The sequence below is a fragment of the Notolabrus celidotus genome, chromosome 8 (genome assembly GCF_009762535.1).
Source record: "Notolabrus celidotus isolate fNotCel1 chromosome 8, fNotCel1.pri, whole genome shotgun sequence".
In the NCBI taxonomy this organism is placed as follows: domain Eukaryota; kingdom Metazoa; phylum Chordata; class Actinopteri; order Labriformes; family Labridae; genus Notolabrus; species Notolabrus celidotus.
In genome coordinates this window covers 20,953,336-20,980,053 of record NC_048279.1, presented here as the reverse complement: position 1 = coordinate 20,980,053, position 26,718 = coordinate 20,953,336, and the positions used below count along the sequence as shown (strand labels likewise).

Below are 26,718 nucleotides of genomic sequence, written 5' to 3'. Positions count from 1 at the left end.
GGCTGTTCATAATCTCATTCTCACTGCTGTGGACGGTGGAGCTCCCACGCGCACAGGCACAGCCAGCATCATTATTCGCGTGCTTGATGTGAACGACAACGCCCCTTCGTTTGACAAAGACAAGTATGTAGTGGAGGTGATGGAAAACTCCCCGATTGGAAGTCTAGTTATCAAACTAAACGCCACTGATTTAGATGAGGGGTCGAATTCTGATATTGTTTACTCATATAGTTTGTACACATCAGAGAGGACACAACAGATATTTAACTTGAATCCAGATAATGGTGAAATCAGAGTGAAAGAGATGATAAACTATGAAGACTTTAAGCTTTATGAAATGGAGGTTATAGCCAGTGATAAGGGTACTAATTCTTTATCTGGACAGTGTAAACTGACAATACAGGTGACAGACATGAACGACAACCATCCAGAAATATCTATTAAATCATTTCAGAGTCCAGTCAATGAAAACATAGAGTTAGACACAGTGATAGCCGTAGTCAGTGTGAGTGATAAAGACTCTGGTGATAATGGAGTGGTTGATCTTCATATTCCAGATAAGATGCCTTTCAAACTGAGAGAGTCCTCTGATAACTATTATGAATTAGTGGTGTCAGAGCCGTTAGACCGTGAGAAAGTTCCTGAATATGACATCACCTTCACGGTGACAGACAGAGGCTCTCCTCCTTTATCTGACAATGAAACTATGACGTTAGAGTTGCTGGATGTCAATGACAATGTCCCACAGTTCCCTCAGTCATTTTATACCATACGTGTGATGGAGAATAACGCACCTGGAGCCCTGCTCAGCTCCCTCACGGCCTTTGACCCTGACCTCCATGAAAACCAGTATCTCGTTTATTTCATCCTGGAGAAGGAGATAGCCAACACCTCCATGTCCATGCTGTTCTCCATCAATCCAGAGAACGGCAATCTTTACGCACTGAAAACCTTTGACTATGAGATCGAGAAGGAGTTTCTTTTCCACATTGAGGCCAGAGACTCTGGCTCTCCTCCGCTCAGCAGTAATGTCACTGTCCACATCATCATTGTGGACCAGAACGACAACGCTCCGGTTATTGTGTCTCCGTGGCGTGCTCACGGCTCGGTGGTGGAGGAGAAGATCCCCAGGTCCACCGATAAAGGCTCTCTGGTTTCCAAAGTGATAGCTTTGGACACAGACTCTGTGCACAACTCAAGGATTACATACCAGTTTCTGCAGGTGACTGATGCCACCTTGTTCAGTCTGGACCAGTACAACGGAGAGATCCGGACTATGAGGATGTTCAGTTACAGAGACCCGCGCCACCTCAGACTGGTTGTTGTTGCCAAGGACAACGGGCAGCCCGCTCTCTCTGCTACAGTCACCATCAAGCTGTCCACCGTGGAGACTGCTGTCAAGACCTACTCTGACATGACTGAGGAGCCTCTAGGGTATGACATCTTCTCAGACCTCAACCTGTATTTGGTCATCGGTCTGGGCTCGGTGTCGTTTCTCCTGCTCATCACCATACTGGTCACCATTGTGCTCAAGTGTCAGAAAAGCGGTCCCAGCAAAGCGGCTCCTCCCTGCAGGAACAGTGTGATCAGTGAGAGGAACTCCACCATCGCAGACTCCACTCTAGTCTCCAACGATGCCTACTGGTACAGTCTGTTTCTAGCAGAGACCAGGAAAGGAAAGATGGTGGTCAGACAGCCTGTGCCAAAGGGCTCCAGATACATCGTGTCCAGCCTACCGAGAGGAACAGGACTCACGGACAGTAGTGGCTCAGCAGCCTCCACACTGCAGGTATGACAAAATTAGTTAATTTTACAAAAGTTGCACAAAAAGATGTCTCGTGAGTTACTGTCAGGTTCCCCCATGGGATACTTTAACAGTCATTAACTTCTTAGGTGACAAAACTTAACAAGTTAAACTTTTGTTGGCACTTATTTTGCGCAGATGTTTTGAAATACTTAAAAAGTTTGTCACTACTTTAAATGTAATGAAGAACATTGCCACGTTGGATAAATCTCTCTTAAGTATAACACCAGTTGGATATTATTTAAATGTCACATAATTCTACAAGTTTCGTGAGACGTGAAAAATATTTGTATTATGCAACATACGTGTGTTACTTCAGCGTGGATAATTATCCGTGCATTCTGTATTGAACTTACACATCTTGTTTGACATGAGGCATATCGATAATTAAACACAACACATGATTTACAGCAATCAGTGATCTCAACTAAATAGCTGATTTGAGATTTCCTAGAGTTTGCCATGGTTTTACGCACCGATGACAGTGCGTAATAGTCAAGGAAACTACTTTTACGCACGTCCGCCTATGCCTGAAACAAATGCCAAACACAACGGGAAAGGTACAATTTATATACACTTTGCCTTTTCGAAATCTACATGGATGTGACAAAATATATAAAGCCAAAACATCCTTGTAAATTTAAAAAGTTCTTCTCAGATTCCCACAAATAAATCAGAAAATAAAAGTTCAGAAACACTTCTTAAAATGATTACAGAAATGTTTCCATCCCAGTCAGACTGAATCAATATTATTTGAATTTTGCGTAAATGTATGATATTGTTTATATCATAAAGTTGCAACACCTCACACTTGACTACTTTCGTCGCTGCTCTCAAAGAAAACACACTCATTGATGAGGTCATCGCGTACATGGCAGTTCATTGGTGGAGGGGAAGTCAGACATTTTTGTAACGTGAACGTCATTCTTGGTATTAGTGTTAACAATCGGTCTCTCGTATACTCTGCACCCTGTTTGTTCAGCCAACAAGAGGACAGTATAATCCACGTTGTAGTACGCTTAACTCTTTGGATACAGTATCTTCACGATGGCGCATCACATTCGCCAGATTTTCGGGAGAGGGTATGTTTCCGTGTTTCTCTTTCTGTCTGCAATACTGAACACGGTTTTCACCGTCACCCATTACTCTGTTCCTGAAGAAATGGAGGAAGAATCTGTCGTCGCTAACTTAGCAACGGATTTGGGACTAGACGTGAGAACTCTGAAGGGAAGGAAAATGCGCGTAGACGTTGTTGGTAATAAAAAATATCTCGACATCAACAAAGACACAGGAGAGCTGTTTATTTTGGAAAGGATAGACAGAGAGTTTTTATGCCCTTTAAAGACAACATCATGCTTTCTCAGATTAGACGCTACGATAGAAAACCCAATTCGGATGTTTAATATTGAAGTGGAAATCACGGATATCAATGACAACGCTCCTCACTTTCGACGAGGGACAATGCATTTGGACATTTCTGAATCTAGCCCTGTTGGGGAGAGATTCTCTTTGAATAACGCTGCAGACCCGGATGTTGGAATGAACTCGGTGAAAAACTACCACCTGAGCTCGAGCGAACATTTCTCCATCGAGATTCAGACAGGGAGGGACGGGACAAAGTTTGCTGATTTAGTTCTGAAAAAAGCTTTAGACAGAGAGCAGCAGGCTGTTCATAATCTCATTCTCACTGCTGTGGACGGTGGAGTTCCCACGCGCACAGGTACAGCCAGCATCATTATTAGCGTGCTTGATGTGAACGACAACGCCCCTTCGTTTGACAAAGACAAGTATGTAGTGGAGGTGATGGAAAACTCCCCGATTGGAAGTCTAGTTATCAAACTAAACGCCACTGATTTAGATGAGGGGTCTAATTCTGATATTGTTTACTCGTATAGTTTGTATACATCAGAGAGGACACAACAGATATTTAACTTGAATCCAGATAATGGTGAAATCAGAGTGAAAGAGATGATAAACTATGAAGACTTTAAGCTTTATGAAATGGAGGTTATAGCCAGTGATAAGGGTCCTAATTCTTTATCTGGACAGTGTAAACTGACAATACAGGTGACAGACATGAATGACAACCACCCAGAAATATCTATTAAATCATTTCAGAGTCCAGTCAATGAAAACATAGAGTTAGACACAGTGATAGCTGTAGTCAGTGTGAGTGATAAAGACTCTGGTGATAATGGAGTGGTTGATCTTCATATTCCAGATAAGATGCCTTTCAAACTGAGAGAGTCCTCTGATAACTATTATGAATTAGTGGTGTCAGAGCCGTTAGATCGTGAGAAGGTTCCTGAATATGACATCACCTTCACGGTGACAGACAGAGGCTCTCCTCCTTTATCTGACAATGAAACTATGACATTAGAGCTGCTTGATGTCAATGATAATGTCCCACAGTTCCCTCAGTCATTTTATACCATACGTGTGATGGAGAATAACGCACCTGGAGCCCTGCTCAGCTCCCTCACGGCCTTTGACCCTGACCTCCATGAAAACCAGTATCTCGTTTATTTCATCCTGGAGAAGGAGATAGCCAACACCTCCATGTCCATGCTGTTCTCCATCAATCCAGAGAACGGCAATCTTTACGCACTGAAAACTTTTGACTATGAGATCGAGAAGGAGTTTCTTTTCCACATCGAGGCCAGAGACTCTGGCTCTCCTCCGCTCAGCAGTAACGTCACGGTCCACATCATCATTGTGGACCAGAACGACAACGCTCCGGTCATTGTGTCTCCGTGGCGTGCTCACGGCTCGGTGGTGGAGGAGAAGATCCCCAGGTCCACCGATAAAGGCTCTCTGGTTTCCAAAGTGATAGCTTTGGACACAGACTCTGTGCACAACTCAAGGATTACTTATCAGTTTCTGCAGGTGACTGACGCCACCTTGTTCAGTCTGGACCAGTACAACGGAGAGATCCGGACTATGAGGATGTTCAGCTACAGAGACCCGCGCCACCTCAGACTGGTTGTTGTTGCCAAGGACAACGGACAGCCCGCTCTGTCTGCCACAGTCACCATCAAGCTCTCCACGGTGGAGACTGCTGTGAAGACCTACTCTGACATGACTGAGGAGCCTCTAGGGTACGACATCTTCTCAGACCTCAACCTGTATCTGGTCATCGGTCTGGGCTCGGTGTCGTTTCTCCTGCTCATCACCATACTGGTCACCATCATGCTCAAGTGTCAGAAAAGCGGTCCCAGCAAAGCGGCTCCTCCCTGCAGGAACAGTGTGATCAGTGAGAGGAACTCCACCATCGCAGACTCCACTCTGGTCTCCAACGATGCCTACTGGTACAGTCTGTTTCTAGCAGAGACCAGGAAAGGAAAGATGGTGGTCAGACAGCCTGTGCCAAAGGGCTCCAGATACATCGTGTCCAGCCTACCAAGAGGAACAGGACTCACAGACAGTAGTGGCTCAGCAGCCTCCACTCTGCAGGTATAAATGGAAGCTTGCTTTAAGGCAGTTTCAAAAAATATTCTTCTTAATTTTTCTTTTGTAAGAGAAAACAACTCAAACTACAGCTCTTCAGTGTGAGCGGATCAGCTATTTTGCATTCAATACTGTGAGCTATAGTTTGACAGATAAACAAAGATGCTACACTTTGTGGTTTAACCAATAAGATACTTAATTCATTAAAATCATTCTTATAATTTATTACTCTAACAACGTTTTCAGATTCACAAAGTTCGTGCTACATTTACTGTAAAGTCCCTTAAATTAGTTTTTTTTTAAACTTAATTCTTATGAACATACAAAAAATGTATGTTTAAAAACATAATCACTCGTGAAACCACTTTATAATAAACAGCAACTAACCTAAGAACATTTTTGAATGTTACACCTCGGCTAACTTCAATATCCTGTGGTAGTTTTGTTTTTTTGTTTTTACTTTTGTTTAATATATAATGGCACATGCTGAAGAAGTTTTCAAATTGTCACAGCTGCAGACATATTCTTGTGTGACAGTTTGTGGCATATGTACCCAAGGAATTAGATGTGTGAACCATTCAATGGGTACATATGCCACTGAATGTCAGTTAAGGTTTTTGATCTGATTATGTTCTTGCCACTAACCTACTGTGTGTCTTAAAGTACACATGCTTTTGTGTATTTTTAGACAAATGTCTATTATCTTAACATGTAATTTTCCGCACATATGCCCTCTGCTTCCTGGGTAGTGGCAGGTCTCCTTTCACTCTCAATAGTTTGCAGATGGAGTCTGCATTCAGTGTGCAGTGATGCAGAGCCATGTGATGGGAGTATTCTGCTCTCTATGTCTCATTTGATCAATAAGTGTAAGCTATCATAATCATCTTTTCTTTCTAATCTATCCATCTGTTTGGTAAGTATGCTGCTGAAGAACAACCACACATAGCTACATTTAAAACTGCGTCTAACCCTTTTTTTCTCTCCATAGAACAGGTTTAACAAGCTGCAGTATCTGTTACAAAGGATAACATCTCATTTGTAGTCCACTAATCTGTGATCATAGGAAAAATACACAAACTGCACTTTCTTGTTCTTGTAATAATCTGACTATTAAACTGCTTGTTTCTTTTTCTCCCCACTCTAAAGTACCCTAAATGAGGGAAGTCCACTCTGCAGCTGGAGGTATGCAGAAGTCTCATTCCCCTGCCCCGGAAGTCCTTTCATGAATAATCTTATAGAATTTAGTTTCTGATTTCTTTTCTGTGTTTGTCTTGGTCTCGGTGGATTATTTTGTCTTGTTTATTTTCTTTCTGGGGAAGGAGATTTTTTTAATTGCAAAAGGGTCACTCAGTTGACATCACGTGCAGTTTACCAAATCTCCCATTTTAACCTCTTCATGCCTAAACTTTGGTTACTATAACTCACATAACAGTATCCCCTTTAGAGCCCAACTAAAGTATGTCTGTGCAATATAACTACCACACTGATAAAAAACTACCAGTGTCAGTACTTTAGGACACAAGTTTTTTCATATGGCTCCAGTTATTCTAATTGAATTCAGGGGACAAAGAAATTGAAATATTAAAAACATTGTGATCATAATGATAAATATTCTGACTAGGTCCAGTACACAGACAGGCCCTGAGCCAAACATCCATCTCCTATAGAATAATAAATGATTCCTCTTTTAATACTACATAATAACATCAACACGCTGCACTGCCTGAAGGGCATCACAGTTCTAGTGGCTTTGCTTTGTTCACAAGCTAGATTTGAATTATGAGTTGATGCACATGTTAGGAAAACATTCATGTTTTTAACAGAATCACAATGTTCTCATAATGAGCCAGTGCATGTAAAAGTTAATTTGTGTTCATCCCTTACTGACCCATCACTAATAGACTAGGAGGATATGCTATTCTTCAATGTTTATTAAGTGGATTGTGCTATTTCTGTTTAATTTGGTTGTTAAATCTGTAATTCAACTGAGTGTTACTGACTTCACAGAATGTCACTTTTGAATTTCCTGTCTGCTGTAGTGTGAATTGTGACCTAATTCTTCAAGCAGGAGAGGCACAAAGTGAAACCAGTCACCCAGTTACCTAGCAACCACTCTCCTCCACATAATCTAGGAGCATGGTATTCATTGATAAACCCTCCACCTCACTAATACATGTTCGAGGATCTGCCCAACCCTTTTCTGCCTGAAGCCCCTTTCTGAGTGACAGACGTCGGCTGCATGAGATGCTATGTCAGTTTGCAAAGTCACAAGGCTGTCAGTGCTGTGGTTCTTAACCTGAGTTCTCTTTTGCTTTTGTCTCTTTTGCAGGAATCCAGTACCAGCAGCGGCAGCTCCACGTAGAGCCACTCCTCCAACTGCATACTGGAAATACACTGAGAAGAGAGCTTTGCAGAGGAAAGAAGAATCACTTGCTCATAAACCCCCATGTCTGTCCTGCTAAGTCTGATCACCTACACATCTATGTGTAGCTGTCATGCTGTAACACCAAATTGGGCTATGGTGGCAAATCAATGACACAACCCTCCCCCTCTCCCCTCTTTCTTCTTCAAGCACATGAAAAGCCAATCAACAATGCCTCCTGTCCATTCAATATGCATGAAGAGACTGCATGGCTTCAACCACCTCTCACACTCCACCTTCATGTATGCAGATTTCAAGAGGAAATACTCACAAAGAAGGAAACCGTTAAAAAAACATGCACTTGTGGATATTAAGAGAAGCCTCCGAAAGACTGTAAGAATGGACACAGGAATGTTGAAATGCCTTCAAGAGACTGTTTTCCCTCTCTAAAAATGAAACATGTTGGGTATTACATTTTCAAACTCTGTGCTTTGTGTTAACTTACAAGCTTTGATGTATAATACAAGTTATAAGAAGTGAAACAGCACAAATAACTAAATGTCAAAAAAAAGCACCAAGCAACGAGTTCAAAGTGTGAAACATAAAGGACGCATTGTTTTATAAGTATGGTAGCTGTAGCTAGTTTTATGTTTTGTACTTGACTTCGTGCTTTTCATGTGAGCTAGGCCTGACATTATAAGTGTGAGTGGGTCAGTGTTGAATTAAGATGACCATTGCATCAAACAGACAAATGTGAGGCCTTTAGGTGATACGTATCTGCCTTTCAGTTGTTTCTGCATGGGTCAATCAAAGTGCTTTGATAGCTTTAGATATCTTAAGGTCCAGAGCTAATTTTTCACATCAAAATGGAGGCCTAGGTATTAATGGGACCACAATTAAGACGTATAACAGCATTAAACCTGATTCCTGAATCATAAGATTTTTAGAGAGGATGAGCATATGTCATCTCATACTTTTATCTAAGTTTCAAGGCAGAAGGAAAATACAGTCAGCAGAGGGACATTAATGTTGATTCAGCAAGTTAGTTGGTTTAATGCGTGTGTACAGTTAGCTTGAAGGCTAAGTTCATTGGAATATTCATAGTATTCATATATACATATTCAAATTCATTTATTTGGAGGATACAAGTTGTGGATTGAGGTGAACAAAAGTAAACAGAGTCTTTGACAACAGAAGTCTTAATATCTCCTTATGATGACTGTACATACTTACACTTGACCTTTTCTTACATTTTTCATCTTGAAAGCCAAATTCTGGATGTTCGTTCATTTTGTAATTTCCTGAGATTATATAAGAAGTTGAAAACTCAGAAATGAACAAAAAGTCTTAATTTTTCCTCTACATTTCGCCAAATGAAAGCTGTGCTCATGTGTATTTCTGACTGCTGTATGTATCTGCATATGCAACACACCATTAGGGATACAGATATGAGTGTCTGTGTATATTTATATATCATATGTCTGTATCTATACCGTATAAACATGCCTTTCTTTTTAATACTAATGCAGAATATTTTAAAGGAAACAAAAACTCTTAAACTCCTGTGCCATTCAGTTTATGAGCCAACCTGTGTGTGAAACTGTGAAATAGGTGGACATCATGTTGTCAGACACAGCTCACGTTGCATTACCTGTATAAAGTTGTAATGATTTACAGCCAAACATATACAGTCAGTGTTTTTGTACAGTGATCATTTACTGTATGGTGCAATGTGTGGTGACTTGTGTAATGTGAGCTAACTGTGTGCTTTGGTCTGGTCTTTATGATCTATTAAATACAAAAGCAAAATAGAACCACTAACTCAAAGCTGTACGTTTCTATATCTTTAGTTTTGCATGACAACCTTAAAGCTTCGCTGAATCAGTTGGGATTTTTAAAAGGAGAATTGATTGTCTGGTCTGGTTAAAAAGCATTCATATATCAGGCCCTTCTGGCTTTAAGAAAGAATTCCATTATGACTTTCCTGTCAGAGTCACTTTGTGTATTAATCAAATGCTTAAATACAGACTCAAGGAGGGGTTGTTTTTGTGTATATAGATACTTACTTGCTGGAAAAGTAAAAACTTTTTTAAATACCAAGCTTACAAAGTGTTTGTCAACAATGTTATATAGATACTGAATATATTAGGTCCCTGTTTACATAGCAACTTTTATGTCATACAGAGCAGGTTATTAGTCATATCTAATGAGAATAAGGCAGGATACTCCCAATGCTGCTGATCACTGATAACAGCTTTTAAATTTCTTCTATGCATAATAATACTGCTGAGATGTACGAACTAGTGTCTATAATAAGAACAGAAAATGTGCTCTGTTACCTTCAATATATGTCATTTATTCAACATTAAAGTGTTACTGATAAACCACTTTTCATCAACAAAGTGACAGATTGTTTAAAGCGCAACACTATTCTTCCACAGAGACAACCTTTTCTTCCTGGATGCTTTAAAGTGTGGTTTCTATTTTTACTTCCCCATTTTTCTCTGACACTAAGAAGGTGTGGTAACTCAAAAACACAAGCACTGACTGATTGGGAAGAAAATGTACCCCTGTGTGTGTTTCTCTCAAAGATTCTCATCAACCACGCTGCTTAGAGATCAAAAGTGAACCGGCTGAACTTTTCTTTCACTACAATGTAAGTATTGATTGAAGTTTTCATTGGTTGTCAAATAATTACAGTCTACGCAAAGGTGTTTCAATTAAATGGACAAAGAAGAAAGGAGCACCCTCTGTCCCAACCACTGGGGTGCCAGGACGTTGCAGAAGCTATGGATTGAGTGTTGTTAATATATCACAATTCGAGCAAACCTATGTATAGACTTACTGAACAACATAAAGCTGTGCAAACTTTAAAATTAAAGCTTTCTCAGTTTAAAGAAGGTTTTTCCTTGTCACTGTTTCCAAATGAGTGCCTATAGAGGATTACTGTTGATTTGCCATAAATAATATAACAAAGAGCATGGTCCAGACCGGCTCTTTATGTAAAATGCATCAGATAACTTTTGTTGATTTAGTTATCAATTAGTCATTGATTGATACATGTTTCAGCACATTTCACTCAACAACTAGTCACTTTATCCTTGATACATTGTCCTGAAATGACTGTGATCTCTCTGCATAAATTAAGTTAATCAACATTGTATCAAATGAACAATGGCCTGACAAAACCTTACCTTTTCTCTGAAATTGTTACAACTTAATGACTAGTAATCAAAGAGTCAAACTTTCTATTTTCACTTTGTTTCATATCAAAAAATAGTTATTTTCTCCACAAATAAAAGCACCGAAGGGCTGTGAACCACTGTTATTTGTGAGGTTATGCTGCATTTTTTAGCTCATAAGGACCCTTCTTTTAAGAACTTCCAGGGGACCTTATGTTTGAGTCAAAACACAAGCAACATTTTCACAGGCAGACATTTGAAGTAGTCCATGACAGTACCTTTGTCACAAGTGATTGCAGTGGACCAAAGGGCCTTGTCCGTCTCCAATGGTGAAAGTCAACGCATGTGTGAGGACATCATGATGATTTTTATTCTACAAAAAATAAGACCAATAAGACCTATTAAAATTGATGTGAAAAAAGTAAACCATGTTATCTCTAAAATGAAACTTGAGCACAATTCATGAGACTGTATATAAAGCTCACATATAAATAACTAAGTGAGTGCATTCTTAGAATACTAATTTACATGCATTTTATTACAATGTCCTGACATAAGGTTATGAGTTAACACTGTTTTGCAGACTGTGCTTGTTTTCATGTTTCTTTTTTCCTGAGGGTGGAATAATGAATGTGTCTGTCTTTGCCTTTGTCTTTGCCCCCCACATCTCACATGACCTCATCTCCCCAGGGAGATGAGGTCATGTGAGATGTGGGGGGCTTTCAATGGGAGGTTTTCTTTTTTTATTCAGTATTCCCGATTCAAAATCTGTGGCACTTTAAGCAGTAAAGATGTATATGTTTCTTCAACGTTCCTTTAAAACAAGGCAAGAATACAAATGTTCATACTGGATCAGTTTTTTATACACCTGGAGAAAAATATTCTTGATTTCCTTTCTCATCACCACATGTCTCTGAGAGGAGACCCTCACTCTGCCTGCTGTCTGCTGCTCTCATTCACTTGCAGACTAGCACACTGACACAGCAATGCAGCACTGTGGAACAAAGCACTAGAACAACCACCAGCTGGCACTAGTAGGCTAACATGTGCACTGTACATCATGTCAATGTAATTCATGTAAAGATGTATTTATAGGGTCTTACTTGGAATGTATATATTTTTGTCTATTCTAAAGTAAAATTGTAATTTTAAGAGCTATCTTTTCTTTAACAAGTCTTGTGTGGCTGAAAGTAAAAGCTCCCCTAATGCCCTCAGTGCAAGCTAAATCTTGGAAATAAACCACAAGAGGGGTAACAGGAAGGAGAGTTCATGGTTACACATTTTAGAAATGTAACAGCGCCAGGACATGCAGAAAAAGCTGACTCTCTTTGTCTGCAGCATCCACAGCCCCTGTATCCCTCCCCCCTTTTTGCTTCCTTTCTCCCAGCTTGCTTTCAGCACCATGGACAGTGACCTGCCTACTGGAGCTGCGTTGCCATGGCGACGCGCTGCCTGTTCTGTTGGAGCTCGCGGTGTCCTCTGAAGCTCCTTGTAATTTAATATTCTGACGTGCCCCCAAACCCCCGCCTCCTCCACTTTGCTGCACAGCACCCGCAGCCCACACGAATCAGCTGAATACTCTCTGTTAAGATTTTTAGTACCGTCGCTCTTCAACACAGTGTTGATAATAAAGGCAGAAGCGTGCTTTGAAACAACCTGACAGCAGTGGTGAAGCAATGAGGAGCGATGGAAGCAGACATGGGAGGGGTTGTTGCAGAATGCGGCAGCGCTCGTGCACGCGCACGACTATGACTGGCCTAGTTCCAGAAGCAATACGTAACACGTGGGAGGGGTGCGGAGGTTCAGTATTTTTACTATGTAGGTCATTTTGTTGCCTCGTTGCTGTTAGTGTTATCAATATTTTTTCACTTCTTTAATGATTTATTAAGTTGTTTTCAGTACTCTGCTGCGGTATGTAATGCTTCTGCAAGGCACAATTATGCATAAATGTAGGGCAGACATTCCTTATGAGACAATTCAACAGAGCAACGGAGCTGCAGTTGCAGGTTTGATCCACGAGAAGTCACTGCTCACCTCTACTACGAGAGGAGGAAAGTGGGAGTGTGCTGAGTGGAGCACAGACAGAATGTGAAGGTCCACAGCTTTATCTGCATTAGCAGCAACCCTATAAACCATTCTGTTGGTTGATTATCACTTATTATAAATAACTTTGAAAATAAACCATGTGACATACAGAGTGAGACTCAAACGCTTTTTAAATTTCAACCTGTGAGTGTAAAGACATTATATATTTGCTTACTTAATTAAATTATTTTCTCCGACATATCTCCCTTTCCTTGTAGTTTCTAAATTAATCTCGATTTGATGTTTTTATTCTAAGCCCCTAAAACAGTCCTCACCGTTCGGTACACATTCAGAATCTTTAAGCTTCTGTTAGGAGTGTTCTGTCTGGATATGAAACTATGTGTTTTTATTGTAAACTTCATAAAAGGCAGATTTGTGCACACATTGTAAAGTCCTAAAAATGCCTTATTTCAAGGTTTCAAATAAAGGGTTGCTATTGTATTGTATTTAATGCTGTATTTGTATCACCTTTTCAAGAACACTTCAGAAAGTAACACTTGAAAGCCTGCAATTTTTTCAGCTGTTCATTTCCATCTAAAAACTCATCTGACAATCATTGTTCTCTGAAATATCTGCGGAGAACATGAATATCGGCTGAAGGATGGGTGATTTTACAGACAAATATCAAGGGGCTAGATGTGGACACAAGCTTTTTATTTACTGACAAGATAATGAAATATAGAACAAAAAAACATATCTTGAAATACTTCGTTGGAGACATAAGGGGAAGAGAAGCTTCTCTTTCTTACTGAACATTTTTCATCGTGTTGATTTAAGTACACTTATGGGCACAACCTTTTCATCCACTCTTTTCATTTAAGACATTTTCAGTAACTGACTTTTGATAACAAGAAAGTTTATTTTCAAAACTCAGTTATAGGGGGGTAAGCCAAGTCATTCGGTTTCAAAGAAAGCGTATCGCCATTGCACCATCATTGCAATCACAATGGGTGGTGCTGTTACACTATATATCTCCACAGTGCTGGGTGTAGAGGGGTAGTCTTTTATAAATGTGCATTCAGTCAGACCCAAAGTGACGGGTGGAGATCTATGACCGAACAAGCTTATTTCTTCCACAATGATGGTTCCCACATACTTTCGTTTTTTATTATCTGAAAGAGGAAACGGATAAGTCGAAGAGAGTTGTTTTTGGATGTAACAGTTGATTAAGAGGATTTTGACAAAACAATGTCGAGCATGGATACAAAGAGACGACGGGTGGATGTGTGGATTTCTTTTTGTCTGGCCCTGGTGATCGTGGCTGATTTGGAAGGAATAACTGCTCAAATACGGTATTCAATTCAGGAAGAATCTAAATTGGGAAGTCCAGTTGGGAATATAGCCAAAGACATTGGATTAGACCTCGGCAGACTGACTGACAGAAACCTTCGTGTTGTATCGGGGACAAAGCAGGATCTGTTCAAGGTAAACCCGAGGGATGGAGTACTGTTCGTGAACCAGAGAGTAGACAGAGAGGAGTTGTGCGCAAAAACTGCTCCATGCATCACAAATCTGAAAGCAGTTGTAGAAAATCCCCTCGAGATGCACCAAGTGAGTATAGAGATAATTGATGTAAATGACAATTCGCCGAAATTTCCAGAAGAAAACTACACATTAGAGGTGCTGGAGTCCGCCACAGTTGGGTCTAGATTTCAAATGGAAGGGGCACACGACTTGGATGTTGGCTTGAATTCCTTACAGTCATATAAACTGAACCATAACCAGTATTTTCGACTGGAAACTGAGGAGTTTGGAGAGGAGGGCAAGGTTCCTTTTCTTATATTACAGCGACCACTGGATCGAGAGCAAGCAGGTCAGCACTGGTTACTACTGACAGCTACAGATGGAGGTAAACCACTTAAATCTGGTACAATCAATATCACTGTTGTTGTTTCTGATATAAATGACAACTCGCCAGTGTGTGGTAAACAGAAATACACAGTAACAGTGAAAGAAAACGCACCTGCAGGGACATTTCTGCTGATGGTAAATGCATCCGACTCTGATGAAGGTCTGAATGGTGAGATAGAGTATTCTTTACGAAGTAAGATCAGAGGACTTTCAACTGAACCGTTTGATCTGGACAGCAAAACTGGCAGACTCACGGTGAAAGGAGGCCTTGATTATGAGGAAAAGCAAGTCTACGAGATTAAGGTGCTGGCTGCTGATAAAGGTATCGTGTCTCTTTCCACACACTGCAATGTTATTGTCAGAGTGGAGGACGTGAACGATAACCATCCAGAAATAGATATTACATCTCTTTCAAGTCGCATTCCAGAGGATGCTCCTCCTGGCACCGTGGTGGCGTTAATGGGCGTGACGGACCTTGACTCTGGTGTGAACGGACAGGTGGTCTGCAGTATACCTGGCCATTTACCCTTTGACCTAAAGCCATCCCCTGACGGGCAGTCTTACTCTTTGGTCACCAAGGACTCCTTAGATAAAGAAACAACATCTATGTATGATATAACAATAACAGCAAAGGACTTGGGGAGCCCCGCCCTGTCTACTACAAAGGTGATACAGGTAGATGTAATGGATGTAAATGACAACAGTCCTTTGTTCACTCAAAGCCCATACACTTTTTATATTTTTGAAAACAACAAAGCCGGAATGTCAATATTTTCCGTGAGCGCTTCTGATTCTGATGGAGGTGAAAATGCAGCAGTCACGTACACACTCGACCGTAAAAGTCCAGGGCCCACAGTAGCCTCATTTCTGAATATAAATGAGGCAAACGGCACCATTTCTGCTCTAAAAAGCTTCGACTTTGAAACAGTGAAAAAGTTTCAGTTCCAAGTTGTGGCCTCAGATTCTGGAACTCCGTCACTGAGCAGCAACGTCACAGTGAACGTGTTCATTCTGGATCAGAACGACAACGCTCCAGTCATCCTGTATCCAGTCAGCTCCAACGGCTCTGCTGAAGGTGTGGAGGAGATTCCCCGCAATGTGATCGCAGGACACTTGGTGACTAAAGTCAGAGCCTATGACGCTGATATAGGATATAACGGCTGGTTGCTCTTCTCACTGCAGGAAGTCACTGAGCACAATCTCTTTTCTTTGGACCGCTACACGGGACAGATCAGAACACTTCGCTCATTCACAGAGACAGACGAGGCTGAGCAGAAACTCATCATACTGGTCAAAGACAATGGCAACGTGTCCCTCTCTGCTACAGCTACTGTCATTGTCAAAGTTGTGGAGCCCAAAGAGGCTTTTGCTGCTTCTGATGTGAAAAGTGCAACAAAGGAAGATGAGGAGAGTAATGTCACTTTTTATCTCATGATCACTTTGGCCTCAGTCTCAGCTCTTTTCATCATCAGCATCATCGTGCTGATTGCAATGCAGTGCTCCAAATCCACAGACTATACTTCCAAATATCTCCAAGAGACTAACTATGATGGCACACTGTGTCACAGCATCCAGTACAGATCTGGAGACAAACGCTACATGTTAGTGGGACCCAGGATGAGTATAGGATCCACTATAGTCCCGGGCAGCCATGCCAACACACTAGTGCTCCCAGACAGGAGGAGGGCATCTACTGAGGTAAGAGCGTTGAAACATTGTATTGCGTTTGTCTATGTATTGTGTTCCTCTATTTTTTCTCCCATAAATTATGTTGTTTCAAATTCATTTTCAGATGTTGAATGGGTCCAAAGAAAAATGTAATAATAGTTGTTTTCCTCCTTTATCAATGCCGGGTGAAATATATCAGCGATACAAACTTTTTGAGCCGTGTGTCTGATATTTTTCTAAAACTTGCTTTTGTTCATTGATTTGCATGATTACTGGGCACTTATCTTGAGTGTTCTCGTTAATATAATATATAAAAATATAGCAGGAAGAGCCCCCAATTGAGATCTCTGTCCATGGTGCTGAAATAAAGTAGCTCCTTAACAAAGAACATGGCCAAAAATAAAATAAAATAAAAAGCTCTATCTTAAGAAACTAAATTAATTAAGTTGAGCAGTTTTCTCATTTCAATGAATAGACCTTTACAGCTCTATTTTGAAACATTAACAATTGTTTTATCACAATAGAGTGAACGTGTGATCTGGTGTTATATGAAGAAAGCGTATAGTCTACAGAAAGGATCCATTAGGTATGTCGTTTAAAAAATGCAGTACATAGAGTTTTGTGCTTTCCAAGTGACCTCTTGGTGTCAGTATTACATTACATAACATCATGAGACATCGTTCTTGTCCCTCCCCTCCGAAAGCTTTTGTTCGCTGCTATGGAAAAGCAGAGGATCATTTGAATCAAGCTCACCGAGTGATAAAATCGCTATATGGGGTTTTTGAATTCGAGGCATGGGTTTTACATAATCATTTATTGAAGCATCGGGACTATTGTGTTTGGGTCTACTTTTGGATAACGATGGAGCGGGAAAAACAATCTCGAGGAAAGCTGTGCTCCTGGTTTGCTCTGCGCTTGGTTCTTCTGTTGTTTGTTGGAAAACTGGCTTTGGGAGAACAACGTTACATTGTTCCCGAGGAGGTGAAGGCTGGAACTGTGGTTGGAAACGTCGCAAAAGACCTTGGACTGGACATCAGCTCTTTGTTTGACCGACGTTTCCGTGTTGTATCTGAATCTAAAGATGCATTATTTGAGGTAAACCGGGACAATGGGGCTCTGTATGTTCATAAGAAAATCGACAGAGAGGAGCTCTGTCAGGACGGGAGCGGGCCCTGCATAATGGAGCTTAAAATCCTTGTTGAAAACCCTTTGGAAATACACTACGTAGTCGTGGAGGTAATGGATGTAAATGACCATGCTCCTGGTTTTCCCGAGAAAGAGCAGATATTTGAAATAGGTGAGCAAATTCTGCCAGGAATGCGATTTCAGCTGCATGCTGCTCGTGACCCAGATGCTGGGGTTAACTCTATCCGCACATACACTTTAACAACAAATGATCATTTTGAAGTTGATACCCGTCAAAGTGATGAGGATAAAATACCATTTTTAGTGTTGAAGAAATCTTTGGACAGAGAACAAAAAGAAAAACACATGCTGCTGCTCACAGCAGTAGATGGAGGTAAACCTCAAAGATCAGGAACATTAAATGTAACTATTATTGTTCTTGATATTAATGATAATCGGCCAATGTTCAGTCAGGAGGTTTACCAAATTGAAATACAAGAAAATGTTGCAATTGGTACTTCAATTTTAAGAATGAATGCAACTGATCCCGATGAAGGCTCCAATAGTGAGATTGAATATAGTCTTGGAAAAACACTGAAAAAAATAGTCTATGATATATTTGAATTGAACAAAATAACAGGAGAAATAAAAGTACGAGGGTTGTTGGATTATGAGGAAAACGACGTTTATAAACTTGATGTTCAGGCATCAGATAAAGGAACACCGCCAATGACAGGTGAGTGTAGAGTCATTATAAAAATAAAAGACATCAACGATAATCCACCAGAAATAGAAGTCACATCACTGTCAAATACAGTACCTGAAGATTCAAAACCTGGAACTATTATTTCTTTAATCAGGGTAAAAGATAAAGACTCTGGTGTGAATGGAAAAATAATAACACGCATAAATAATGACGTACCTTTTGAATTAAAGCCCTCCTATAAAGAAAACACTTACTCTGTTGTCATTAAAGGAATTCTAGATCGGGAGCAAGTGCCTCATTATGAAATAACAATAAAAGCCACAGACTGTGGTGATCCTCCTTTATCGACTTATAAAACTCTCAGCATTCAGATATCAGATGTGAATGACAACAGACCACATTTTCAACAAAACCCTTTACAGTTTTATCTGGTAGAAAATAATGTTGCTGGAGCATCAATATTCTCTGTGAGCGCCACTGATAACGATGTAAGCGAAAATGCAGCTATTTCATATCATATCGTGAGAGAGGGGAGTCAAAATGACGTCACATCTTTCCTCAATGTAAACAGTGAAAACGGACACATCACCGCGCTAAAGAGCTTCGACTTTGAAACAGTGAAAACGTTCCAGTTCCAAGTTGTGGCCTCAGATTCTGGAACTCCGTCACTGAGCAGCAACGTCACAGTGAACGTGTTCATTCTGGATCAGAACGACAACGCTCCAGTCATCCTGTATCCAGTCAGCTCCAACGGCTCTGCTGAAGGTGTGGAGGAGATTCCCCGCAATGTGAACGTAGGACACTTGGTGACTAAAGTCAGAGCCTATGACGCTGATATAGGATATAACGGCTGGTTGCTCTTCTCACTGCAGGAAGTCACTGAGCACAATCTCTTTGCTTTGGACCGCTATACAGGACAGATCAGAACACTTCGCTCATTCACAGAGACAGACGAGGCTGAGCAGAAACTCATCATACTGGTCAAAGACAATGGCAACGTGTCCCTCTCTGCTACAGCTACTGTCATTGTCAAAGTTGTGGAGCCCAAAGAGGCTTTTGCTGCTTCTGATGTGAAAAGTGCAACAAAGGAAGATGAGGAGAGTAATGTCACTTTTTATCTCATGATCACTTTGGCCTCAGTCTCAGCTCTTTTCATCATCAGCATCATCGTGCTGATTGCAATGCAGTGCTCCAAATCCACAGACTATACTTCCAAATATCTACAAGAGACGAATTATGATGGCACACTGTGTCACAGCATCCAGTACAGATCTGGAGACAAACGGTACATGTTAGTGGGACCCAGAATGAGTATAGGATCCACTATAGTCCCGGGCAGCCATGCCAACACACTAGTGCTCCCTGACAGGAGGAGGGCATCTACAGAGGTAAGAGCTTTCGACTATATGTTGAACAGTTTTTAGATTATATGCTATTTAACTTGTTTTTGCTCGATGTCAAGATTCTTTCTCTTTTTGTCCAAAAGTGTTTTTCTATCGACTCGGAAGTTGTTGACATTTAAATCAATGCACCAATAGGTGCTGATGTTGTTTGTTAGCTTTGCTGTCAATATTTTGTTGTTGAGCATTATACATTTTAATTTATTAGTCTGGCGTTGGCAATGCTATGAAAATATGCTGCAAAAAATTGGACAGACGTCGCTTAGAGCAAAGGTGGAACGCTTGGTCAGATCCCTGTCCATGGTGCTGAAATAAAGTCGCCTACTGGGTTAATAAAGAACATAGCACACATCAAATTTAAAAATAAAAAGAATGATTGTTATCTTAAAAATAAACGAAGCCCATTAAGTGTAACATATTATACTGCACCACCAACACGCACTTGCCTCCCAATACAATTAAGACAAACCACACATATTTGTGTTTATGACTCGTTGATCAGGCCAGGTGATTGAAGGCTGAAATCTGAATGTTACACAACAAAAAGGCTCATTGTATTTTTTTAAATTAGGAGTATATAGTACCTTGTTTTATCCCCGTGTCGCCTCTGGGTGTCAGCATTACATTGGGAAACAACAGGAAGCTATGTCCCTCCCCTATGTAAGCTTCTGTTCGTCCCAGAAAAGCAGAGGAGTCATTTGAATCAAGCTCGCCAACCGATGGATTTGCGATGTCTGAGTGTTTTATTTTATTGGCCACACAATGGATTTGATATAGACTGTTATTGAATTAACGGCTCTTTAATATTTATATGTGTTGTTGAGTAGTAATGGAGATCGGAAGACAACCTCGAAGAAAGCTGTGCTCTTGGTTTGCTCTACGCCTGGTTATTCTGTTGTTTGTCGGCAAACGGGCTTTAGGAGAAATACGTTACTCTGTTCCCGAGGAGGTGAAGGGAGGAACTGTTGTTGGAAATGTTGCGAAGGATCTTGGACTGGATATCAACTCTTTGTTTGATCGACGGTTCCGTGTTGTTTCTGAATCTAAGGATGTATTATTTGAGGTAAACCGGGACAATGGGGCTCTGTATGTTCATAAGAAAATCGACAGAGAGGAGCTCTGTCAGGGCGGGAGCGGGGCCTGCATAATGGAGCTAAAAGTCATTGTCGAAAACCCTTTGGAAATACACTACATAGTCATTGAAGTTTCTGATGTAAACGATCACTCTCCCACTTTCCCTGAAAGGGAGCAGATATTTGAAATTGGTGAACAGACATTACCAGGAAAGCGGTTTCAGCTGCACGCTGCTCGTGATCCTGATGCTGGGGTTAATTCTATTCGTACATACACTTTAACTACAAATGAACATTTTGAGGTAGACATCCGTCAACGTGATGAGGATAAAATACCATTTTTAGTGTTGAAGAAATCTTTGGATAGAGAAAAAAAAGACAAACATACGCTGTTGCTCACAGCAGTAGATGGAGGTAAACCTCAAAGATCAGGAACATTAAATGTAACTATAGTTGTTCTTGACAGTAATGATAACCGTCCAATGTTTAGTCATGAGGTTTACCAAATAGAAATACAGGAAAATGTTGCAGTTGGCACTTCAATATTTAGAATTAACGCAAAAGATCTCGATGAAGGGGCTAATGGGGAAGTTGAATACAACCTTGAAAAAACTCTGAAGAAAAAAGTATATGACATTTTTGAGTTGGACAAATTAACAGGGGAAATTAAGGTTAAAGGAGTTTTGGACTTTGAAGAAAACGACGTTTATTCACTCGATATAGAGGCATCTGATAAAGGGACACCACCATTAACTGGTGAGTGTAGAGTCATTATAAAAATAAAAGACATTAATGATAACCCACCAGAAATAGAAGTCACATCACTGTCAAATACAGTACCTGAAGATTCAAAACCTGGAACCATTGTTTCCCTCATCAAAGTAAAAGACAAAGACTCTGGTGTCAATGGACAAATTATTTCGAGTATAATGTCAGATGTGCCTTTTGAATTAAAACCCTCCTATAAGGAAAACACTTACTCTGTTGTAACTAAAGGAATTCTGGATCGAGAGCAGGTGTCACATTATGAAATAACAATAAAAGCCACAGACTGTGGTGATCCTCCTTTATCGACTTATAAAACTCTCAGCATTCAGATATCAGATGTGAATGACAACAGACCACATTTTGAACAAAACCCTTTACAGTTTTATCTGGTAGAAAATAATGTTGCTGGAGCATCAATATTCTCTGTGAGCGCAACAGACAACGATGTAAGCGAGAATGCAGCTATTTCATATCATATCGTGAGAGAGGGGAGTCAAAATGACGTCACATCTTTCCTTAATGTAAACAGTGAAAACGGACACGTCACAGCTCTAAAGAGTTTCGACTTTGAAACAGTGAAAAAGTTCAAGTTCCAAGTTGTGGCCTCAGATTCTGGAACTCCGTCCCTGAGCAGCAACGTCACAGTGAACGTGTTCATTCTGGATCAGAACGACAACGCTCCAGTCATCCTGTATCCAGTCAGCTCCAACGGCTCTGCTGAAGGTGTGGAGGAGATTCCCCGCAATGTGAACGCAGGACACTTGGTGACTAAGGTCAGAGCCTATGACGCTGATATAGGATATAACGGCTGGTTGCTCTTCTCACTGCAGGAAGTCACTGAGCACAATCTCTTTTCTTTGGACCGCTACACAGGACAGATCAGAACACTTCGCTCATTCACAGAGACAGACGAGGCTGAGCAGAAACTCATCATACTGGTCAAAGACAATGGCAACGTGTCCCTCTCTGCTACAGCTACTGTCATTGTCAAAGTTGTGGAGCCCAAAGAGGCTTTTGCTGCTTCTGATGTAAAAAGTGCAACAAAGGAAGATGAGGAGAGTAATGTCACTTTTTATCTCATGATCACTTTGGCCTCAGTCTCAGCTCTTTTCATCATCAGCATCATCGTGCTGATTGCAATGCAGTGCTCCAAATCCACAGACTATACTTCCAAATATCTACAAGAGACTAACTATGATGGCACACTGTGTCACAGCATCCAGTACAGATCTGGAGACAAACGCTACATGTTAGTGGGACCCCGAATGAGTATAGGATCCACTATAGTCCCGGGAAGCCATGCCAACACACTAGTGCTCCCTGACAGAAGGAGGGCATCTACTGAGGTAAATGTATTTTAAATATATCACCTTATCATCTCAATTTGTTTCATATGGCTTTATGTTTACACAATTTGATAATTTTCAACAGGTTCGCATGACAATGCTCCATTTTCCTTTATTGAACCTGGTGTGAATGGTGCTGTTCGTGGTGCTGAAATACGGTTGTAGCAACGGCAGGTTGATCCACGTGATTACTCCACCTGTTTTGATAAATTAAGTTAACATTCATCATTCAGACCTCTCTGTTCATCCAATCTTTCCGAGCTGAGTTGTGGTTCAATGATTCTCCTTTTTTACTTTATATATATATATATAATTACTTAATTGAAAGTCCATTAAGTTCACAGAACAAAATAATGTTTGCTTATAAACAAAACATGTAGCCGGGTTGCAACAATTTGAAAGGCGTTTTTATACCGGACCATGTGTCCATAACAACTTTACTTTTGGCAGCATGGTGACATACAGACTGCACACTCCCGAGTAAAGTGAAGTACAGCACATTTTGCCGTGTCGTGTTGTAGCCCATTGACCACGTGGTGTCAGTGTGGCCTCTAAAATGGATGTGAAGCACACTGTAAGACCCTGCCCATCTATGGATCATCTCTGATGAAGGTGGTATGCAGACGGTGTTCCTCGTACTCTTTATATCAAGAAGCAGGAATAGCGTTTATACTTGTGAGCTCTGATATTTGAGAATATTGGAATGGATCTAATGAGAACAATTTGATAAGCAGTTGGATTATATTTTCCTCAAAGAAAGCTTTCATTGTTTTGCCTCACGATGGGAATACGAGGACAAAGGCGGTCGTTGAACTGCTGGTGTGTCACCGGGATTTTGTTGCTGTGCTTTGGGGAGCGGATTGTGGCCCAGTTAAGGTACGCTGTTCCAGAAGAGTTACAAGCTGGGTCGCCAGTTGGAAATGTTGCAAAAGATTTAGGTCTTGACATTAACGCTTTGAAAGACAGGCGGTTTCGTATTGTTTCTGGTCCAAATCACGCTCTGTTCCAGTTAAATCAAAACAATGGCGTGCTGTATATCGGGGAAAGGATGGACCGGGAGGAGCTCTGTGAAGGAATCAAGGTTTGCTTGATCAACCTGAAAATCGTTGTTGAAAGCCCACTGGAAATACATTATGTTGGTGTCGAAATAAAGGATATAAACGATCATTCACCAACTTTCCCTGAAAGCGAGCAGCGGCTTGAAATAGCAGAACACACTCCTCAAGGTACCCGTTTCCAAATCCATGCAGCTAGAGACCCTGATGTCGGTACGCAGTCGGTCCGATTATATAAACTAAGCCAGAATGAGTTCTTTGAAGTTGAAACTAGGGACACTGAAGAAGATAAGATACCATTTTTGGTGCTGAAAAAGCCGTTGGATAGGGAGCAAAAGGCAGAACACAGATTCGTGTTAACTGCTCAGGATGGGGGTAGTCCCCCTAAATCTGGTAGCCTTAATGTAAATATCACTGTGCTGGATGCAAATGATAACCGCCCCGTGTTCAGCAAAGATATATATACGGTTTCATTAGATGAAAATACATCAATTGGAACTATTGTAATTAGACTGAATGCTACAGATTTAGATGAGGGTTCTAACAGCGAAATCGAATACAGCTTTGGAAAAACACAAAAGAAGAAAGTGCATGACACGTTTGAATTAAACAGCGTCACTGGAGAGATACGGGTGAAAGGAAAAGTGGACTTCGAGGACACAGAGGTTTACAGGCTAGAACTGCAGGCCTCAGATAGAGGGCAGCCACCTTGGACGGCTGGTAGTAGGGTAATCATAAACATAAAAGATGTGAACGACAATAAGCCAGACATTGAAGTAACCTCATTGTCAAACGTAGTCCCTGAGGATTCAAAGCCTGGCACTGTTATCTCCCTGATAAGTGTCACTGATAGAGATTCGGGAATTAATGGGAAAGTTATTTGTACGATCTCGAAAAATGTTCCGTTTGATTTGACGCCCTCCATTGAGGAAAACATGTATTCCCTTGTCACTAAGGGGCGTTTAAATCGAGAAATTGTGTCCCATTATGATATCACCATATCCGCTACAGACTGTGGTGAACCTCCTCTTTCAACTATAAGAACCCTGAGTGTTCAGGTGTCTGATGTTAATGACAACAAACCAATTTTTACCCAGAGTCCATATGAACTCTACATGGTAGAAAACAATGCCCCAGGAGCATCAATACTGTCCGTAAGTGCTGTTGATAGTGATATGGATGAAAATGCAGCAATAACATACAGCATAGTGAGGGGTGATGGGCTGCATGGTGATATGACAACCTTTCTAAATGTTAATAGTGAAACTGGAGATATTTTGGCGCTAAAAAGTTTCGACTTTGAAACAGTGAAAACGTTCCAGTTCCAAGTTGTGGCCTCAGATTCTGGAACTCCGTCCCTGAGCAGCAACGTCACAGTGAACGTGTTCATTCTGGATCAGAACGACAACGCTCCAGTCATCCTGTATCCAGTCAGCTCCAACGGCTCTGCTGAAGGTGTGGAGGAGATTCCCCGCAATGTGAACGCAAGACACTTGGTGACTAAAGTCAGAGCCTATGATGCTGATATAGGATATAACGGCTGGTTGCTCTTCTCACTGCAGGAAGTCACTGAGCACAGTCTCTTTGCTTTGGAACGCTACACAGGACAGATCAGAACACTTCGCTCATTCACAGAGACAGACGAGGCTGAGCAGAAACTCATCATACTGGTCAAAGACAATGGCAACGTGTCCCTCTCTGCTACAGCTACTGTCATTGTCAAAGTTGTGGAGCCCAAAGAGGCTTTTGCTGCTTCTGATGTAAAAAGTGCAACAAAGGATGATGAGGAGAGTAATGTCACTTTTTATCTCATGATCACTTTGGCCTCAGTCTCAGCTCTTTTCATCATCAGCATCATCGTGCTGATTGCAATGCAGTGCTCCAAATCCACAGACTATACTTCCAAATATCTACAAGAGACTAATTATGACGGCACATTATGTCACAGCATCCAGTACAGATCTGGAGACAAACGCTACATGTTAGTGGGACCCAGAATGAGTATAGGATCCACTATAGTCCCGGGAAGCCATGCCAACACACTAGTGCTCCCTGACAGGAGGAGGGCATCTACAGAGGTAAGAGCTTTTAGGCAAACACCACATATATTGCTGAGCATCTGATTGTTACCGCTGTCCACGGTGCAGAAATGTTTTTGCTTTGTATCTCTTAGCACGCTTGCTGTGGAATTCTTAGTAGCATGGCAATGTTTGGCAAAACTTGAAAAGTTTGATGTTAACTGATGTTTCTCTTCCTGTTACCAGAAAAAGTTTTTTTGGCAATGACGTTGACACGTGTCTGCTGGGTTATGTGAATAATTTGGAATGCTTTGATCTAAAACTGAGCTACATTATACACTTGACTGTACAGTATGAGCCTGAGTATAACCGGGATCTAGTTACGTTGAAGATAAAATTGAATTTCAACATTTAATGACAATAAATATTATATTAGAATAATTTTCCACTTCCATTTTCCATAGGCCTACAATCAGAGGGGGGGGGGAGAGAGAGAGAGAGAGAGAGAGAGAGAGAGAGAGAGAGAGAGAGAGAGAGAGAGAGAGAGAGTCTATGTTAAATCGTGTTTCTCATTTCAAAATGTTCAGCCATTTCAGTCTTACGATAAAATGACCTACTCTCGCGACAGTACTTACATACTTTACGTTTGTAATACAGTATATCATTATAGATACAGGTCTAATAGTAATTTACAATTATTTTATAACCATTAGGTGTCGCTGTAACATTGGGAAAAGATGGAGGAGGTTGTCCCACCCCTCACAAAGCTTTTGTTTCACATGCAGAGCGGGGCAGGCATTTGAACCAAGCCATCAGGCCGATGCATTC

The 26,718-nt window shown here is 40.9% G+C and overlaps 2 protein-coding genes across 3 annotated transcripts in view; both read left to right on the top strand.

Moving 5' to 3' along the window:
* The window catches only part of LOC117816794 (protocadherin beta-6-like), a 33,798-nt gene extending 24,364 nt beyond the window's left edge, over positions 1–9,434 (top strand). Inside the window, exons 4-5 of one of the 2 annotated variants that reach the window (XM_034689116.1) lie at positions 6,398–6,433; positions 7,581–9,434. In XM_034689116.1, the coding sequence (XP_034545007.1) occupies positions 6,398–6,409 (12 nt within the window). In that variant the 3' untranslated portion in view covers positions 6,410–6,433; positions 7,581–9,434. The remainder of the gene's footprint in view (positions 1–6,397; positions 6,434–7,580) is intronic. The other variant, XM_034689117.1, reaches the window with a different exon arrangement.
* A 4,634-nt stretch (positions 9,435–14,068) lies between these two features.
* Positions 14,069–26,693, top strand: LOC117817635. Its single transcript, XM_034690389.1, has 6 exons — positions 14,069–16,429; positions 17,222–19,618; positions 20,249–20,300; positions 20,458–22,823; positions 23,578–25,950; positions 26,676–26,693. Exons 1-6 carry the CDS (start codon positions 14,069–14,071, stop codon positions 26,691–26,693), a joined length of 9,567 nt encoding a protein of 3,188 aa, XP_034546280.1.
* Positions 26,694–26,718: the final 25 nt, after the last annotated feature.